Raw genomic sequence first — 21286 nt, forward strand, 5'->3', positions numbered from 1 at the left:
TTACCGGAACAACTAATAATGTGGAAAAGAAATTACACAGGAATTCCAGGAGGAAGGCATCAGAAGGTCGCATCTTTCCATCTACACTGATCATTTTTGGCACTTCAGGAACAAGGCTCACTGCAGCTTTGAAAAAAGCATCAGCTACAAAATAAAAATAGAGCTGCTGTTATATCACTCCAGCTGTGATGGCAGCCATGCCTGCGACCCAATGGTTGCTTTGAATTTGTTTCAAAATTCAAAGAAACTACAGAAAATGAATGTGCTGAACTGCAAAGAAACCCAAAACTCAGCAGTGGTCTGATTCTTGAGAATCTGCTAATTTGAATGACGCTGTTTCTCCAAAGGAAGCTCCCACATCATTCAAAACTTCTGGAAGTGTAACTCTTCTCCTTTGCATAACATGGAGACACCATCATTTCATATACATTGCATATATAATAAGAAATTAGCACAGGATTCAAAACTGACTTAGCAAAGAAATGCTTATGCCAGGAGAATGAGGAATCCAAAGTGGGGGGAAAAGGTTCATGCTATCTTGCTCACCAATTCATTCACAAAAGGATGTTAAGTTCTAAGGAAGTATCAACAACTTAATATTTCTAATTATTAATAATCCCTTAAAGTAAAATATTAATACAGTACCAGAACCTGGGATATTGCTGGTTACCTAGATAAAAGAATATTTTCCAAGAATCACAATACAGGAATTAGAGAAACCATCCACCATTACAGCCTTGGCAAAATAGCTATTAAGAGGTTTGTCATAACTCTTTATTATGTCTCTAATCTTACAAAAACGTAAATGCCAAACACTAGAACATCTATTCCTCAGTTGATTAATATTCACAAATTAAAAGCAACAATATTTTCCCTCCTATATCCGCTGAGTTCACAAAAAAATTTCTGACAGCAACATTGTTTTGCACTTTCTTGGCAACATTTCAGAATATCCAAGTATCCACATCCCATTCAAGTTGTTGAGCCATATACTTCAAAGCATCCTTCAGAATTATTATTGTATCTTTATTTTAAAGGAACAGAGACTCAGGCCATCAAAAGCAAAAGGAGAATCCTTGGTGAAAGCCAAGAGGTGTTACGTGGCTGGGATGGAGATACCACTGACAGGCAGGCATGGGCATTTCCAGGAGCACAGCTTGCTCTGGAAAAATTCATTTGAGACTCCAAGCAAATTTGCTAAATATAGTACCAAGTGATATCTAATTTAAGCTTATGAGGAATACCAGAGAAACATGTGCTTTGGAAAAACTGTAGTTCTTCTCACTCTTGTTTTCTCAGCACACAAGTGCTGAAGGACTTTTTAGTTCTTAGAACACAGACCCCTTCCATCAAACAGTCCTTCCTTTTATTCTGCACATTTGTTTTGAGGTGAAAGAAGGTTTATTTCAAACAACTTATAAGTTTAGACAGCCAACCCAAAGGAAGGTAAGTACTCTTTCTCTGCTTTATTTGAGGAAGGAAGGCAGCAGCAGATGTTCATTCTAGCACAAGTAAGTGAATTGCTGTCACTTCCACAGTTGTCTCAGCAGAAAAAAAATAAAAGTGCATGTCCCACATCACCATACAATAAAAACATGTGACCAGACAGATGAAAAAATGTACCTTAGAGAATAGTCTGCATACCAAAGTACCCATGTCTGTGCAGGGAATGCTCCTGCCTTCTGAAGTTATTTCATAACAGGATGAGAATGACCTGTGCAGCAATCAGCACCCACAGTGAAAAAGAGCTGCAAAGTGCCTCACCCTGATTTACTGCCTGCTCTCCCAGCAATCACAATCCTTCACATTCTCCTCTAAACCTCCGCCATAGTGCAAACCCAAAACCTCTTATCTTCAATTTGAAAACCTGAAATTGATTCAATTTACTCTTCCTGCCTCCTGCTGTTGCTGGTACAGCCAGAACTGGCAAAGGAGAATGTGTTCCTTTTGCAGGAAGCCCTGCCAATCTGTGCTAACCATTTTATGCTGGAACACTAAAAGCACATTTATCCAAGATATATGTGCTTCATAAGAAGCAAAAATAAATGCATATCAATGGAAAGGTTTTTATTACAGACTGCAGAAAATGACCTGTCCTCTAAACATTACCATCCTGGCAGAGAGGTGTCAGAGAATGCAGTACATGCTCTGAGTTTGGAGAAAAGGCTCACTAAAAGGTTGTCACAGACCTGCTGTTTTTTCAAGTATGAAATGAGCATCAGTGTTTAATTCTGAGTTACATTAATTATGAGGTTATGCAATGATGGTTTCTCTGTATCTTTAAAAGTCAATTTTTACAACTATTACTGTAGAGATGTTTTAAAACAAAACCATACATCACTTTTCCTTGCTTCCAAAAGATATAAGGAACCACTTAGAAAGCACTGAAAACCACAACAATCTTATATTCTTGACTGAAAAACCAGAAAGAAGATAAAAAGGCTTCTTCTGATGAAGGATGCTGTTTTCTTATCTGCCTAAAGTACAATACTGCTTCTTAAGTGAACCACTGTTAAAGTGGATGAGGGGAGAGCAGCCTGTGCATTACAACAAATCACCATGATGGAGCCTTCCCCAGCTGCTGTTAATATCTTGTGCAGTGCTCTGAACATATCATACTTCATGCTTCACTACATTCATCCTTTCACAGCAGCTCCTTCATTCTGGTTGACCATAATCCTATAAATCTTTCCCCCAAGCATACATGCTGACCTTCAGGCTACAAAAACTAACAGTCTTGGATATCCAAGTCAGCACTTCCAGAATTACCCTCCTACAGAAGAAAAAACAAGTGAAATTGGTGTTGAATGTTCTACTATTGACAATATTCACTATGACACATGTAAACATTTAATTATACCCACACACAACTATATGTACCTCCATATAGTTCTATATACCAATCCCTCTCTATATAAAAATTCAGCTTGTATTGTATTTTCTATATCTCTGACAGCTAAATAAACTGCACAAATTCAAGACTTCAGGCAGGCAAAAATAAGGAGGAACAAAGTCAGATGGGGAAACAATTAAACTCCTTAAGTGCACCTTCAAAGAGCAAAAGGGAGCGAGTTGAACATACCTACCCAAAGTATTTTTAGTCACAGCTACAATTACACCAGGCTAAGTCCACCCAAAGGACAAAACCAGGCACCATGCACATCTTCTGCATTCCACACCACTTCTCTGTCTTACAGCACTGTCAAATCTAATTTAATACTCTGAAGATTTTGCTTCCACGTCCAACAGATGTTGGAAATTTAATGAAGCTTGTCCTCCAGTGCAAAAAATTATTGGGAAGCAAGCGTGGGGGTTTTGTTATTCTATTTTTTCTGTTAAATAAATTAATCCATTGCTGTTTTGACAACCAAGCATTGTAAACATTTGAATCTCCTTCTTCTCACATTGGTGGGGTCACTGTGAGAGTTTTGCCACATTGTTGAAACATGGTTTTCCCTAGAACTACTGCTAATTGTTCTCCATCTTAAAGACCTCTACACATCACTTCCACTCCAGAAACAACCAAGAATTCTTCGAAGGAAAAAGCCTGAAATTAGAAAAAGAATGCACTGCTGCTTGGTGAGCTGGAATGTACTATGTTCATTCATACCATGAATTAGCTGCAGATAAAAAGGATCAGCAAGATTGTGTTTAAAAGAAATTCCCTTTATAAATACTTAAATTAAAAAAAAAAACCTTTTAATATTTATCCTTATAGAAATGGCTCTTCAAACAACTAAGCTGAAAGAAGATAAGGAAAAAGGTCCTCATGAGGGTACATAACTTAATAAAAGGTGGGGTGGATGGGGGAAGGAAAGGGAAGAAGAAGTTTTCACAGTGGAGCAAAATAACTACTGCATTCCTTAAGGTTTTGCAGAGACATGTCCTGAGGAGGAGCTGGGAGGTGACAATGTCTGCAGACTGGTCTGGAACGTGGCTGCAGAGCATCACAGATGGATGTCATGATTCTGAGCAATAAAGCAGCAGATGAACTCTAATATTAGTGTGGCATGTGGGGAAAGAAACAGCCCTTGTTGTAACTATAGAAAGAGAAGGTCTAAATAGGCTATTTACACTCATGAAAGATTTTGGAGTCATTATAGATGGTTTCCTGAAAACTACATCCTAAACAGCTGTTGAAAAGGCAAGGCAATTATAAGAATCACTAGGAGAGTAATGGAAAACTGAGGTGCCATTGTATCATTTAGATTGCTGTTGAGCATTTATACCTGGAATAATCTAATCTAGTTTCAATCTTTCCATTTACAAAAGCACAAAAAGATAAAAAAAGGTGCTAGGGCATGGAACTGTTTCCTTATTAGAAAAAGTAATACTGACAACAACTTCTTCAGGAACTTACAGACTACATAATCTCATAGACAGCAAGAAGAAAATGAATCAGGAGTGACTGAATTCTGCTCCAGCAGATCAGCTGCATGCTCTGAGCACTCACCTAACATTTAACATAAATCAGCCCCTAAACATCAGGCTTCCAAGTAGCAGGTCACTGTGGAACTCATCATCCCATGAAGTTACAAAGACCAAAAAGTAAAGATTGATTAAAAATATTAAATTCCCAAGGACTGGTCCATCTATTTTATTAAGTACCACAGTCTAGTCCATACACAAGCTTTGTGGAAGATGTATTAAACCCCCTGCACCTGAAAGCCAAGAAGCGTCATTCTACATTATTGTTTCCCTAGGAGATGCTACAAGACACTTTCAAAAACAGGTCATGGGCTAGACAGACTTGAAGAACTGACAAACTGATATAAAGTACTAGTCTGAAAAGCTTACAGAGACAGAGATGTCACCTCTCTCACATCATACAGAAAAGTGATTGGCTGGGATAAAGAGAGGAACAAGAAAAAGCTCAGGGAATGGGAGAAGTCTCCAGCTGTGGGAGTCCCAGGTAACAGAAGAGGTCACAGCTGTGTCCAAAGGAAGAAACACTCAGCATTGCTAGTAAGGAAAACAATATGACATCATGCTTTTCCCAAAGCTCTTTTACTGCCTTCAAGGAAAGCAGTATTTAACAAGATAACAGTCACCATATACCATTCTCACCGGGGAAACGTGAGCCAAGAATCTTAGTATCTGTAACTAGGAAAATCTCTTCATGTTCCTATTTCTCTAAATTCATCATCTCAAATTCTCTCTATTTATAGTCTTCAGAGCTATAAAGATTTCAGGAGATTAAGAAGAAATACAAAAAATTGTTATCTAATGGTACTAAGAAAATACTCTAAACCATTATTAGACTATGATTTAAAATTACTTATTAGATATTTCATACAATACTGTCTCCAGAGTGTGACTGAAGCATTTAGAGAATACTCATGGAAAAGTAACATTTTCTGCAGTAGAAACGAAATTATTTTCCAATCTCCTAGGTGTAACTGTGTTTTAGCCACAATTGGAAAACAAAACAAATACCTAGAAGTGCATTAAGCACTATATGCTTCAGAATTACAATCTGCATTTGTTAAGCAAAAAGGTCTGCAACAGTTGATCTGAGGGACAGGCTCTCCATTTTTATAAAGTTTAATGTTTAACAATATCCCAGTGAAATCAGTCAGACAGAATCAGCTGAATTACCTTATTCACTCAGCATGTTATTTCTCAAATGAGGCAAAGATTTCACAGCCTTTAAAACAAAATGCTGCTTAACACACATTACCACAAGTTATCTGGCAGCATGCAGTGCTCAGTGGCTCAGCTAAGAGAAATGAAAAGCTCATCTCTGTAAAATCTAGCATCTTCCCTTCAAAGGTGGGCTCTTAATAGGCTCTCCAGAGGTACAAACTATGCATCCAGGGCAAATTCACCAAAAACCTTTTAAACATAATTACAGATTCATTTCATTTAAAGCAGGTCTTAGGATCTGCAGATGAAAGAGACAACAGTCATTTTAATCCATTCTGAACATTCCCAGACAGACATCCATCAGTGTATTACTGCTGGAGTTTCATGAGCCTATAAATTTACACCTCTGCCTCAATTAATTGTCTTAAAGAAAATCTATTCCACAAAAAATTACAATTTTCTAATGCTGAAGTATTTGGATGAGTCCAAACACTTGATTTGATTAACAGTGTGGGAAATCCAAGCAAGCAAGGCTGGGACAGAGGAAATGGGAGCAGTGAGACACAAGGACTGATGGTTACCACTGCTGCCCCTTGAAACTGGGAATGAGGCAAACCCCAAACTTACCCAGCTATGAGCAGATTAACTGTGCCTCTGCAATTGCTGACAGTTTATCAAAGCAATCCTCAGACTCATAAATCCATTTTTTGTTATGACCTGCACATCCTTCTTTTTCAAGATAGATACATTGGCAATTTAGAGAAATCTTCCTATTGCCAACAGAAGTTGTGGAACTCAATCTTGTCACGTGTTTAAGTGAAAAGTCAACTCATAAACAGTTGGACTCTCAATAGAAACTTAAAATTGAGAAAAATCCAAGACTTTACCCTGCTACAAACACAAGCTGGAATCTTCAAGGAGGAAGTGCATGCACAAAACTCAGGCATGCACCACTGCTGACTGAGCTATCAGATCAGGTACATTACCTTTCAGCTTTATTTCTCTTCACAATTTTAAACCAATTAAACTAATTCAAATCAGCATGAAAGAAAGGTTATAGACAAGGCTCAGTTTCCCTTCCTGGCCTAATGCTGTCATTAATGGCACACTCTTAAATCTTCACTTCATGCTGCATTGGTTTTAGTAGATCAGAGTCTAATTGGCACCAGTTAACTGACTGGAGTGAAATTTGCTGTTATGAATTAATCAGTACTTCTTACTTCTTACTCATTCAGTTGAGCTACAGATTAAACTCAGTGAGAAGTGACTTTCAAGGACACATTATGTGACTTCAGTGCATCAACATACGGAAAGACAGTTCACAAAAAATGTCCCAAGACAGTTTCTGTTTAACACATGCTAAAATTACTCATGCAAGTGACATGTCTCTGAGTACAAATTATACCCAAAACAGCTTTGCAAGGGGAGCAGAAAAGTGAATAACTACAAAACCTTGGTAAATGAAGTGAGTTAGTGAACATCAGTTTTGCTCTTGCTTCATTTTAACAAAAGCAGAGATGGACCAAATGCTCCTCTCTCTAGCTCATGAATCTAAAATTCAGGAGAGTGTGGTTAATGAACATGCATTTCAGAGACTGAGTTCATAATACTTTGCTTATATCTGCTCTCTTAAAAGATTTCAGGATGAAGATCCTGTAAATTGTTTAGTGAGTGCACTGTATTCATGTATCAAACAACAGCTGTGCACATTTGTAAACCCCCACACTGAAAACTCTGGACAATTGTTGGGGCCCAGGAGTCTCACTCAGAGAAGAACTGGATCACAAAAATAGCGGGAAAGCAGTTTATAAGTTGAAAGATATTAAATCACAGAGTGGGTCCCAACATGGTCAAGGAATAATTCTCAAAGACCAAATATTACAAAAAAACTGGATTTGCATCCAATAAGAGAAGCTCTGCAACACAGCAATAATAATGAAAATTGACATACAGGACAAGGTAAGCTGGTCAGTTAAATAAAACATCACAGAGAGAAAAGGTGAGCTCATTTTATGTAAACTCTGAAAGCAACTGCACAATGCTAATGGCACAACAACAGACTTTGCAGATCTTTTATTTGCACAACAAACTTGGACACAACAGTCAGCTTTACTCTAAATCCCTCTGCTTTGCTGTATGGGCAACATCAGATTCAAAACAAAGAAATGCAACAGTCACCATGCACTAAAAGTCTTAATCAGCATCCTAAGTCAGCTTGTTTGTGCAGCTGGAACTTGCTGGTAAATGCAGAGCTGGGAAAACAAACTCTCGTGAAGAAGCACAGAGCTAACACAAAGAACTAACAGCCACAACAAAAGATGTTGCAAAGTAATCCAATTTATTACTCTCACAGCTCCACTGGAAACATGTAAAGGAAAAGCATTTACTATTGGAGAGCAGACATTTAAAATCAGGATTAAAACTGCAAAATAAAGTAGAATGATATCACTTCAAGAAGGAAAAGGAAAATACTGCAAACAGTTAAAAGTACGTGAAGACTTTTGGAATAGATAACTGACTTCCATTTGTAACATGAATGAGATCATATTAAATGGTGACACAGATTTAATGTTCATTCTGATGCCAGAATAGCTCCCTTTTTTCTCCCCAAATCACTTTTTGTCAGAATCTACTACTACTTAACACTGAACTAACAGGATGGCTGAAAATGCTCAGGTGCATTTCAATCAATAATTCAGATCCAAAAAAAGAAAATATATTTTTCAGTCTTCATGGGATCTGATACTACACCATTGTTTCACTCTGATATAGTGGCACATTTTCCTGGCTAAGCATTTGTCAAGCAGGTGCTTTGATAGCAAGTTTCTGCTGTCACTGACCTAACCTGGAATTCTTTCCCAGCTCATTGCTGAATTTTGTCAGTCTGTGAACTACTACACAGATGTTTTTATTTCTTTTTTCAGTTATAATAAAGCACATTATTTGTGATTAGAGTGCTTGCATAATTATGCAGGAGAAAAGCTTTCCATGCTTTCCATAATACCTAAGTAATTTAGGACAACCTACCTCATGGCCAGGACTATGACAGCTACAGTCAGCTGTCCTGGCTGCTGAGATCACACTGAAGAGCTGCTTTAATGTGACAAGGTTTTGCTTTAATAGTGTTTGAAACAGAGCTGGATTTTAATTGCATCATAAATATACATATGACTGAGGATATCAACCAAGTTATTATTCAGTTAGAAATGTTTCTGAAATAAGAGAACCTTTAAGTAGCCAAATTGATGCCTTACCTTGTGAAAGGCACTGATTTGCCAGAGCAACCTGTCCCGAGTGTAGATACAGATTGAGACGTGTGAAGATGCTGCTCAGAGATGGAATTGTGATGAAGCAGAAGGCAACACAAGCCTAAAGTAAATTTAAAAAATTGAATGAAATTCCTATCTCAGAGTTATAACAATCTTTCCTGATTTAGTACACAATTAGGAATCAAAATCTGTACATCAGTTTTGGGAAAGATTTTCAATACAAAGCAAATATTATGTGAAGCTCAAAATCAGCCATTTTATATTTCTAATGAGTATTTCAATTATTTTTTTTTTTAAATTGTTGCTAGTACTAGATAAGCTCAAAACTGACTCTCTATGACTGTAGCTCAAAGAGTTCCTCTCTCCTTGCAGCTCAAGAGCAAAGCTAACTAGAAAAGATTAGTGTCCTCATGGGCAAGCCATGTGCCAAAGTGGTCAGAGCAGGTGCCTGAGGAGATTAGTGTCCTCATGGGGAAGCCATGCGCCAAAGTGGTCAGAGCAGGTGCCTGAGTGTACAGGGAGGAAGCAGAGGTAGCCCAGGTGCTGCAGCTGCAGAGCTGTGGGCACAGCCCAAAGCCCAAAGCCCTGGCCAGAGCAGGAGCCCCAGGCAGAGAGAAGCTGCCCAGTGCCAGCTCGGGCAGCCTCTGCCTCTGCCCAGGACAGCACACAGCTGCCAGGACCTGGAGCACACACAAACAGCTTCCCACCTGCAGATGGACACATCCTGGTTGCACGTTTCAGGTTAGAAGAAGGGACACAAGCAACCTGGATATTCTGTGATGGCCTGTGCACAGTTCAAGGCACATTTGACCATGTCTATATAGACTCAGAGGCACTAAAGCTGAAAGGAGCACCTTATTTGAAATTCAAATCCTGATTTCAGCATATCAGCACTGATATTATGAGACAGAAGTTTGAATATATTTTATATATTCATCTCCCATTCTCTCTGTGACTGAGTTACACAGAAATTTGGTATTTTATTTCAAAAATAATTTGAAAAGCTGAGATTTCCAGAATTCACACAAACACTTCTCTGGTGAACCTTCCTTTGGAGAGGGAGTCAATCTTGCTGCTCTTTTCAACACAAAGCTGCTATTAGAAGGTTTGGGTCTTTTTTTTCCTTAAACAGCAACATTTGGCTTCAGAGAGGAAAGACTGCTCTTAACAAGAGAAAATGGGACTACAAACAGTGTCAAAAAATACTAACATAGTGGTTTTGCAAACATGATAAACTTAGGTGGCAGCAGACAGTATTATCTGCAAAGAAAGCAGGCTCAGAGTTTATTAGTCAGACCTACCCTGACAAATGCAGCAGTCTTTCTGGAATGATTTCCTTTCATCACCCTTCTGGTTTCCATTGCTAGCTGGTTCACAGACTACACACACAATACAAAAGCAAACCATTAAGAAAATGCACAGCCTCAGTGGCAAATAACAACCGGCATGTTTTACTGCATGCATTTAGAGAATAGCCAGTGTCCAAAGGAACCCTGATACAGTGTGTCCCCACTGTACTGTTTTCGTATTATTGGGAGAATTTTAGTGACTTCCTTAAAGCAAACACGACTCAATTCGTGAAAGTAGACTTGTTTTATTCAAGCCTTTGGCTTATCACTTCCTTCCCAGCTATAGTGCTGTCACCTCCTTGCTACCATAACAATCACAATTTCTAGCTAACACAGATTAAAAAACCATAAACCAAAATAACAAAAGGATTTAAGGGAAGATACAACGTTCCAAAGGAATCAGAGGCAGCTAATGCACACCTGTGACTCAGTACAGAGAAGAGATTAACCTTCCCAAGCACAGCAGGACTCTGCCTGGATCTGCAGCCAGACACAGTCTAATCTTTCCTAGATGGAGGATTACAGAAGAGGCAACCCAAATTCTGAATGCACAAAAGTGTCATTTATTTTATTATACATGAAATCTCTTGCAAGGTAGCTAATTTTCTTTGTTGCAATGATACCATGCATGCCTGTCAAGCAAGAACTTCAGAGTGTTTAGGGGGATAAAACCAGAGATGAGATCAAAGTTCACTTTATAAACACCTGATTAAAATACTTCAGACTTATTTTGCCATAGACCAATAATCTGAGCAGGGAATGGGAGAAATGCAAATATATCCCCATTTATTAAGGAAATGTAGATATACTGTGGCTTACATGAATCAGCTGGACTAGAACAGGCTCCAGATTGCAAAACATTGACCTGGCTTCAACATAGAAACTCAGTTGTTGTTCAAAGTCACGGCCAAATGAAACCTGTAAAAGAAAAAAGGCCCCAGACTTTACCAGTGTAGCCCTTAAATATCTGTAAAACTGCATGCAGATAAACCACAGATATTCGAAAGTCAAAATCCCAATATATTGCTAAGGAGAAAACCCAGCAGTAACAACAAACAGCAGTCAGAGAATCTCTGTTCTTTTAACTGTTTGCAATACTTGAGCTTCAGGGAAACATTAAAGTTTTACTGGTTTGGTTTTTTGGTTTTTTTTTTTTTTGTCTACACTCCACATGACAGTCTACTTTACAGATGGAGTATTTTGCAAGAAAACAAAATTTAAATCCTGTTTGTGAAGTGCTTTCAAACCTAGCACAACTCTTGATCCTTTATGGGAGAGACAAAGGCTTGGTTTTGATCATACTTAGAAAGCAAGACAAAAAAAAAAAACCCAGAATAATAGATCTGTGAATCTGTATTCAGATTCTTCTAATTTCTACTTGATAAAGGGCCTTCAACAGAAAACAGCATTTATCCTAATTAGAACACCAGTAAGAAAAGCAGGTTTGCCTTGAGTTTGGTTAATTAATACATGCTTACATAGTATGGCAAAAGCCTGTAACCTTGCATTCTGGCAGAAAGAAGTCAAAAAACAACCTTTGTGTGAGAACAACCCTCTTCCAACCCTGTAGATTTAAAAACACCCAAGTGCTGTCAGCTGGAGTGTCTCAGCTGTCAATTAAAAGCAGAGCATGAGGAACAGTCTCCAGGCAGTCTACATTTTTGTATTCTATTGCAATTTTTTTTTTCTAATAGAAGCCAAGGTTGCATTATTTATTATTTCTCAAGTCACATGCAAAAGAATTTTTTACAAAATTAGAATAAAATTTACATTTAATCCATACAGTGAAAGATCAAAGCAACTGCACCAGGAAACAAAGGATTGCTTCTCACATTACAGACAACTGTCTTTGCTTTTCCTCTGTTCGTACAACTGCTGATTCTTGAGTCCTAGTCTCAAGAAAATGTGCCCAAAAATATAACATTTTTTCACCAAAAAGACTGTCTGTAGGAATGACTGTAACAATTGCTTTTCCCTCCACAACCTAATGTGTGCTGGTTTAAATTCCTAAATAGTCATTTTGCTGCTATGGGATTTTTTTATCTGCAAGCCAGGATGATCAAGACACATCGAATTTTCTTCAATGCAAGAAATCCTCCTAAAGGAAATTATACTGCATGTAAAGCTTAATAAAACAAAACTATATTAGAACATTAATTAGCAAATTATTATAGTTGAAGAAAAAGCAACCATCTAGAGTAAATCCACAGAACTGCAACAAAGAACAAAGAGGACAAGTAGGCATGGAGTCTGACAGCTCTGTGTGAAAGAAAAACCAGGCATTGACAGTATGTGGTTAGAGAACACAGAAAGCTTGAGAAAGTCTCCCTAAAACACCCTAACATCTCAAAACCAACAGAGACCAACAGAAGATTTATTGGAATAAGAGTGAGGGATGGGTTAAAGACTAATTTTAAAACAGAACAGCTGGGGTTCTCCTGGGACTACTAATTTAATGATACAAATTGTCTTATTTATAAATTAAGATAAACAAGATAGAATAACAAAAAGTTACACTTATTTTATATTTTTGAAAGCTGGTATTGGTTCAATTTAGAGTCAAGTAGTGGAACTTCCTTCACATAAACCAGCGACCTCTCTGATGCTTCAGTTGCTGTTTAACTTTTAAATGTGTGCTCTGTTTTACAGGAGATTTACAAAACTAGCAGAGAATAGTATTAAATAAACAACATGTGTACTTTAAACTTGCATCTTGCCCCAGTCAGCTTCGGCACTGTGTTGAGAGATTTCTTTGAACACAGACACACTTGTTTCACTGAAATGCACTGCCTGTGGTTTCAGTGGTCTCAGCCACAGAGGCACCTGCTCCTCATGGGCATCTCACCAAAATCCCAGCTCTAAGGTGCACCCAACACTTGCACACAATTGTCACTCACCATTTTTATGAATCCATTTATCAGAGCTGCTAACATTCTTTTCTCATCCTCAAGTGTTAGTGCACTAGAAAAAAAAATTATTTGGTAAATTTCAGAATATTGTTTATCCTATTTATCTATAATGGTTAAAATGATACATAATATTTTATAAATTTTTCTATATAAAACAAATTTTTATATTAATATCACCAAGTCAGCTATGAACCAATCTAAATAACGGATTTTTAAAAAGCTACACTACTGTTTTTTATTGTAGCAAACAAATGGCTTCAGTCTTGTATTGCAACATGAGAACTTGAGTAAGAATTAGGTCTAAAAACCTAAAGAAATTACTAAGTCTATTCTTACAAGAAAGTTATCCTATTTAAGGAATAAAGCTTTTGAAATACCCTTTCAATATTATGCACTGTATAACATTAGTTTATTGTTTAGTTTGGGGTTTGTTTTAAGGTTTTTTGTTTTAACTAACCTTGCCTCAGAATTTAAAAACTCATTAACTTCACCTTGCTACAGTGCTGGTTTTCTTTATGTTTTTGTAAGAACTGAACCAAACTGATATGTAAAAAAGGAGTTTCTTTTCAAAACTATCACAAATACCTATTCTACACCAAGAGTCCAAAATCTGATTTGAAACTAATTTACATCACATTAAAATCCAGTCAGTCAAACCTGTTTCACTGAAAATGGATGAACAAAAAGTTAAATTACAATTAACTAATACAATTTAATGCCTTGACTATTATATGTTTGGCTCCAGCTTTGACCTTTAGTGTATCAGTTACCAATTTCCAGCTCAGACACCAGATGGGAAGAGAACAATAGTTTTACTATACAAATTCAGTAAGGGAGGAAAGGAAACCTCAGCATGATTAGCTCATTAGTGCATTGCCAATCAAAAGAGTCAACTGATGGGCTCTGAAAGGCTCAGGAGGCTTGTAATGAGATCTCCAGGTCAGTAATAGGTTTCCAGTTCAATTGTGCATCAGACCCCTACCAGTCAAAGGCTGTTATCCCCCAACAGCTGTTACAGGGGTCAGCTCCCACACAATGGGCTGGGAGTTTCCTCAACCAGCATGCAAAAACAGATACAGGAGTTTCTTAAAAATAACTGGAATTTAGGATGATTTACCAAGAGTTGTACAACCATTTTAGCTCAAGGAACTGCTGGTTTAAGGGATTTTAAATGTCCCAGTAAACTATCAAATTGTTTTGGCAAAGTGTCAGAGGAAGCAGCAATATGGATTGCTATAAGCTTTACTTTTTTTAATAAGCTGGTTTAGGTACAATATATTGTTCTATTTAAAGGCTGAAGTGGCTTTTAGTGAAACACACAGCCAAATAAGGTGCTCTAACCCAAAATAAAGCACTCTAGCTGGTATAAATTTGAATTATATGCTAAATCTGACCTCTTTATTGACAATAAATCCTGCATTCATGGCCCATCGAGGATGAGAAAGTTTTAAGTTCCTTTGCAGCATCTGCCATACTAAGAGGCTCTGGGCTCAGAGTGCCAAAAGAGATTGTGCCCTCACAATTCAACCCAAACCAGCAGGAGGAAAAGGTTTGTCCTCTTGTGAGCTAGAACTTGCACATTGTGATGCTGGCTCTGTTTTCAATCAGACACAGATTTTGGTGTGATTTATGCAAGTTACCTACAAACCACAATACTTTCCACACTGCACAACAGTGAGGGTGCAACAGGGCACAGGGGATCCCACACAAGCTCAGCTCTCAAAGCCAAGAGCAAAATAGAAGAGGAGGAATTAGGGGAAAGATATAGATGGCTCAACAGCTTCTCAGTTCTAGCTTCCCCATTGAAGTTCCTAGAGATCTTCCAGGTATCCTTTTAAAAATTTCACACCCTTTGTAATGGCTGAAAACACTGACCCACAAAAAGGTCTAATTGAGTATGGCAATCTGTGCTTTAGTAACTACACATTCACTTGAATCTCAGAAATAGCTTATTATTCACTATAACTCAAAGATTACATTGGTTTCACCCTCAAAGTGTTTTGAAGATTGGATTGTAAAGTGTCTCTGCTTCACTGGAAAACTACCAAACCGCTGCTACTTCCTTTTTAAAATTCTGCTTCAGTATTCAAAATACAGCAGTAATTAAAGAGCAAATGGTACATGCTGCCACTTCACTGCACAGCTCTTCCCTCAGCACTAATTGGATTCATGTCTTAATCCACCTTGAAACAAACAGCCCCAGAAACATGAAACCACATCAGGCAGCCTCACTGTGAATAAATGAGAGCTCAGGAGAAGTTGATCTTACTTCACAGAATCGTGCATTGTCTTACAGACGTGCAGCAGGGCATTGAGTATAACGGGGTCCTTCGTCGGCTCCTGCTGGTGCCTACAAAGGTTTCAGAAAAAGTGATCAACAATCCTGCTCTGTCAAAATGGGAAACAATGACTAGAATGACACCCATTTAATGCATCATTTCAATCACCAGCACCGTATGACACTGCACAAGTTTTGAGTTCATTTGTGAACTGTAAGAGCTGAAATGAGGGATGCAGGACTCCAGGGGCTCTCCAAAATGCAGTTTATTCCATCCAAGACATTACAGCAGTCCAGGGTCATGGGTGACAGAGCCTGTGCCTACAGCTGCCAGCTCCAGCTGCAGGCAGGCCTAGAGATCCTTTGATTTTGGTTACTTTGCATTTTATACTTTTCTTTGCTGAGCACCTTAATACAGTAGAACCAATCTATACCTTAACTATTATCTATAGCCTATCATAACTACTATAATTACCACATTCATGTTACTGTTCTCCAATCACTAAAAGTTAGTACATTACAGTTTAAGCTAGAAGTTGTTTTTCAGTTTTCTTGCAGTGGAAAATTCTGAGTCCTTGTTTCTACTTGCAACATTGGCAGGCTTGTTTGCCTGTGCTATCTTCCTGCTTGGTAAAAACATCTTCTTGTTTGAGGTGGGTTTATCCTTTGCTCTAAGTCATAAAAACCCCTTCTAACTAACACACCCTTTGCCTCCTTGGTTATCCAGTAAGACTGGGTCAGCAATTCTTTTCTTCTATATCAAAACTTGCTTCCAACTCTATTCCTTCATCAGACTCCACATTCAAAAATCTTTCTGCCAAACATAAATATCTGTGAGACTTTCTTGTCAAACTTCCATCCTTCCCAACAGTTAACCAATGAACATCAATGATCACATGGTTAATATGGGTAGAATTGCAATAAATGCCAGCCAAGAAATATTATCTTAATATACACATTTGCATTGCCAAGGCACAGACTCTGACTCCTTAAGGGACACAGTAAGGTGGACATGTGATACACTGAGGCAATCTAAGAACATTAAAATAAAACAATCCTGGATTTACCAAGATATATTTTAATTTCTCAGCTACTCAGGGACAGGCAGGAAGGATCAGTGTCAGGTTTAGGTACAGAGGCACATGTGCAGTGCAGCTCCACTAAGATGATTAAGGGGCCACAGCATCTCTCATTTCTTGGCAGTAAAGCCAAGAGAGCTGGCCCCGTGTGCCCTAGGGGAGAGAAGGCTTGGGAGGCCCAGCAGTGAATATAAATACCTGAAGGGAAGGTGGAAATGAGAAAAATGTTTCAAGAAATTTGTTAATTATTTGAAAAGAAAAAGACTGATTGACTTTCAGAACAGTTGAAAGTATGTTGATTTTCTAAGTTCATTTTCAACTGTAGCAATACTCTATTCTGTGCTGTCACACCAACTGGAATGTGAAATAAATGTCACAAACCAACTAAGGCAACACACAAAAAAAAACCTCAGAGAACAACTATTCTGCTAACCCACAGCAAGTCAGCATCAATATAATTACTTCAGCTTTCTTTGTGAACAGTCAAACAGTCCATCAATAGATTAACAGAACTGACACATTTTCATTTTTCTTTCCCATAGCCTGGAACACCTTCTTGAATTAAATACCCAATATACTGCCACCTCTTCCCTAGCCATCTTTCAGTAAGTTTCCCAGAGCCTCCAGAGTGCATTTCACTTCAACAGCCTCCACTTACTTAATAAAAGATTCCATAATGCACTTGCAAACCTCCACTCTCACACTTTCCTTCTGGAACATATCCAGAAATGGCAAGAATTTCTCCTGAAAGTACAAACACATAAACAAGTAAAATTAGGTGTGTTACAAACAACACACTGAAACAATAAATATTTTGGATAAGTTTTGTAAGCAAAGCTATTTAGGTAAAACTATTTTCATCTGTTTTCATAACAGCAATTAATCTCAAAGGATGAAAAAGTGGAACTAATGGGAAAGGACTGATGGCTGAAAGATGTATCAATTTATTGATTGCAGAGATGCAAAAGGGAACACAAAATACAGAACTGTTTGAATCAAATGTTGCACTTTATTTTGAAAAGCAATCATATGCTTCAAACAGCTTAGGGTCATCACAAATTCAGGTATCTATGGGGAAAAATGTAAGATACTATATACAATTAAAATAGTCCACACATCATCAACAATTTCACATCTATCCAGAGCAAGTTAAGAAGGTCTAAGACACACAAATTTCCTTCAAAAAACAAGGGTCTAACATACTAAAATACTTCATTTCTGTATCATCTCCAGAATATAGCAAGGGTAAGTTTTTCAGAATTATCTAAGCAATTTGTGAACAAGACTTGATTCCAAATCCACAGCATCAGTCTTGAGTTTCACCCTTCAAATGGTTTCTGTACTGTGACACACACGTGCTGTCTTTGTTTCTATTTTTCTCCCTCATACAGAGTCTGTGACCTCCCTGAGTTCCACTTTGTTCCAGTGCCAAGTGCAAGTGCTATGAGAGGGTATGATAAGTATGTGTCATAACACAGAAACAGCTACCAGCAATTACATTAACACACACATAAATAAATAGTATTTCATCTTCCATTGATTGCTACTTATGCCACAGTAACAAACAAACTTAGAGAATTTAACAGCCTAACGAAAAAAATATAAAAAATTGGAACTGGAATAATAAGTACTTAAGTGGTAAGCAGCAGAAAGCTCACAAAATATTTCTGCACTTAGTTACTTGACAAAAAGTCCTTGCATTCTGTGAACTTGTAAACAGTCTAAATATTCTAGTCAAGGTAAATTCTCTTGCAGAAAAACTGCCAAACAGTTCTTTTAAAAAATTTATTAAACAGAATATCACTTACCACTGAAAAAAGCAGAGCAAAGTCATAGATATAGGTAATAACTTTCTGGATAATTGACTGCAGCTAAAAGGGAGAAAAAGGAAAAGTTCAAAAAAGGGGAAAATTATTGTAATATAAGTTAAATTAAGACTATCCACACCAGAGATTATTCTTCTTTAGTTATTCATAGAAGACTCTTTTGAAAGATGCTTCAAGCATTGATCAACATAATTTCTTTCCCCAAAGTGGGATGAACTATAGCTATGCTGTCCCTCCCCACTTCTCCTACATCCCCTTCAGATCCCCTGTTGAACAGAGGCTGACCAGCCTGCTCAGGCTTTATTTGCCCTTCACTTCCATAGTTGGGCACATTTTTTTAGAGTCTCCAGGTCCTCCAGCTCTCTGCACTAAAAATCTCAGCCAAATAAAGAAAAAAAAACTCAAACCAGTCTGTTAAACCTTCTTTTGTAGGCACTTTTTCTACCCTAAAAGTAACCACAAAAACCTTCTCAACTAATCCATCTCTCATTTGGCATTCAGTCTCAAGAACTAGACACAGTAATTCACTGAAGCCTTAACAATGCCAAATAGAGATAGATTATTTTATGGTTTATTTCTATTTGAACAGCCTATCATGATTGCTAATTTCCTTCAGCAAACACCACTGTTGATGTAGGAGTTAACTCTTGCTACTTCTAAATACATAAATTATTCAAGTTTAGCATTTCTCAGAATTAAAAGACTGATGTGCATGGAAAAAAAAGGAGGAATAAATCACAGCATTACAATGTTCCAAGAGGCTTCCCAAACTATCAGCCAGTGTTTAAAAATAATTATTTTATTATAAGAGTTATCGGTAATATTTAAGAATTTATTCCATTTAAGAAAATGCACATCAGATTTTTACAGGTTTGGCAAAATAAACTCTTTACCTGTGGGTAAGCATCTTCAAATGCTCTGTCAGGAGTCATGTGTTTGATAACGTCAGCCAGAACTGTATTGACCTCTCGCTTCTGTGCAGCAAAAAACAAGGTTACAAAATGAAACTGGCACATAAATCAAGTCACTAAGCACCAGCTGAGCAGGTTAATTTATTTCCATTTGCCAAAGCATCAGCTTTTTACAGAGCTCTAGTTAAACCAGGAACTTTAACCATAGCTCCAGTAAATCCTTACTTAAACTGATCCATCTGCCATTAAAACAAAAGGACAAGAAATGTTCAGTGCTGTGGGGTAGTAAAGTTTCAAACCAGGATCTTTTGTCCCCATTCATCTTTCATGAAACACATTTTTTCATTCCTACTGAATGAATATACTGAATAGTCAAAGCCTTTCCATCTTTAATACCAGACTGCTAACACAGCCACTTAGTCTGTATCAGAGAAATTCAAAGGAAACAAAGTAATTTCCACCTACCGTAAAATGCCTGCAGGTATACTCCACCCACACTTCAGCACAGTTGATATAATCCTAGAAACACACATGTCTCATGACTACCAGTATTTGGAAGACACTGTGAGAAATACACTTGCAAAAATTCCACTTCTAAGAATTAACTTCTGAGGTATGATTCATGCAGACCTAAAGATCTAGAACCCAAAAGCTGCAATTGTGTAATAATGTTATGTAAAATTAAGTTATGCTTCAGCAGAGCTAAGAAAAGCAGGAATTATCCAAAGATATTACAGCCATCACTTATTTTTTTGCAACTGTGTGTATTTAGCAAAGGTAAACAAAATGCCATGCCTGAACAACTGGCTACAACTTTGCTCTGAACACAAGAGTCAGCAGTGAAACAGAATGGACAGTAACTCACCTGTGGGTTCTTCAGCTTTGTTATAACCTTCCAGGCTTCATTTAATATCTGAAGGCGATCGTTTTCAGGAGGATCAGCCAATGCCAAGTTTAATCCCAAGGAGCGAAAGAGGAGATGCTGAAAGTTAATGAGTAATTTTTAATTAAAAGCAGACAATGCATGTCCATCCAAGACTGGTCTGGCAGGTACAGTGTGCAGAAAGATTCTCAGATCAAACCACTTGAATAATTTTATTCAAGTGACACACAAGTTATGTAGGCAACTAAGAGCATAAAAACCTCTGTCAAAGGAAAGGAACTGGTACAAATTAGACAGAAAATGTTACCTTTGGGAATCCAGACTCATCACACTCTTTAATCATGCCAATGAAGTCCATTGATCTCGCAGCAATAAACTCTGCTCTGAACGCCGACATCACTGAATTCAACAGCAAAGCACTGCCATGAACAACACAGATCAATACAGCTCAACAGCAGCTCCAAGTCAGTAGTACCTGCATTCACATTAATCTGAACTTCCTAGACCAACAACTGTCCAGCATCTATCATAAATTTTGAAAAAAGAAAGAGGATAAGGAAAAAAAGCACCTCAAACAAATTGAGCTTGCTTTGATGAGGATTAATGATGCATAAGCAAAACAAGAAAACATTAAGCCACCAGGTAAGGAAAGGTAACCCAGTCTGTAAAATACTTCTTCCACACAGGTGTTTTTGAAGCCATCATTTTAGCAGGAATTTACTAGAAATATCAAGGAAACCTGGAGTAGCTGACATTTAGAAACTCTCTGTTTAACTACAGTTCAGAAGAATACTCAGGGAGGGCAAATCCCTATTGACATTTTTCTTAATTAATTATAAATGCATTATAAAAGCCACATTTCTAGCAGCTGCATTGATAGGATTGAAATAAATCCAAAGCCATGGTCATGTGATAACTGGCAATGACATATTTAGACATTTCTGATTAACCATTCAGACAGGCATTTGTGTTACTATCAAGCCAAAGCCACAGTGGAACAGTGAACTCCCTGCACCACTGTAACATCCAGTTTCCTCAGCCATGAGTTAGCTCAGGAAGCTGCCTCATAAAACTCTGTGCCCTTCACTAGTGTGAAACAGACAGTTTGAATGCAGGGCAGTTTACCTTGAAGGAAATTCTGTGAAGTGCTTAAAATAACCCAGCAGCTTCTGTGTTTCTGCCTGAGCCTTAGTGGT

At 37.7% G+C, this 21286-nt stretch overlaps 1 protein-coding gene across 1 annotated transcript in view; it reads right to left on the reverse strand.

The window, feature by feature from the left end:
* The window catches only part of VPS35L (VPS35 endosomal protein sorting factor like), a 44392-nt gene that overhangs the window by 8226 nt on the left and 14880 nt on the right, over positions 1-21286 (reverse strand). The window contains exons 17-28 of the mRNA XM_031056504.1: positions 20398-20509; positions 20073-20189; positions 19673-19726; positions 19190-19270; positions 18279-18341; positions 17129-17214; positions 15383-15463; positions 13102-13165; positions 11024-11122; positions 10157-10234; positions 8841-8955; positions 5-144 (exon numbers count right to left, since the gene is read on the reverse strand). Coding sequence (XP_030912364.1) covers positions 5-144; positions 8841-8955; positions 10157-10234; positions 11024-11122; positions 13102-13165; positions 15383-15463; positions 17129-17214; positions 18279-18341; positions 19190-19270; positions 19673-19726; positions 20073-20189; positions 20398-20509 — 1090 coding nt within the window. The remainder of the gene's footprint in view (positions 1-4; positions 145-8840; positions 8956-10156; positions 10235-11023; positions 11123-13101; positions 13166-15382; positions 15464-17128; positions 17215-18278; positions 18342-19189; positions 19271-19672; positions 19727-20072; positions 20190-20397; positions 20510-21286) is intronic.

The sequence above is a fragment of the Geospiza fortis genome, unplaced genomic scaffold (genome assembly GCF_000277835.1).
Source record: "Geospiza fortis unplaced genomic scaffold, GeoFor_1.0 scaffold237, whole genome shotgun sequence".
Classification (NCBI taxonomy): Eukaryota; Metazoa; Chordata; class Aves; order Passeriformes; family Thraupidae; genus Geospiza; species Geospiza fortis.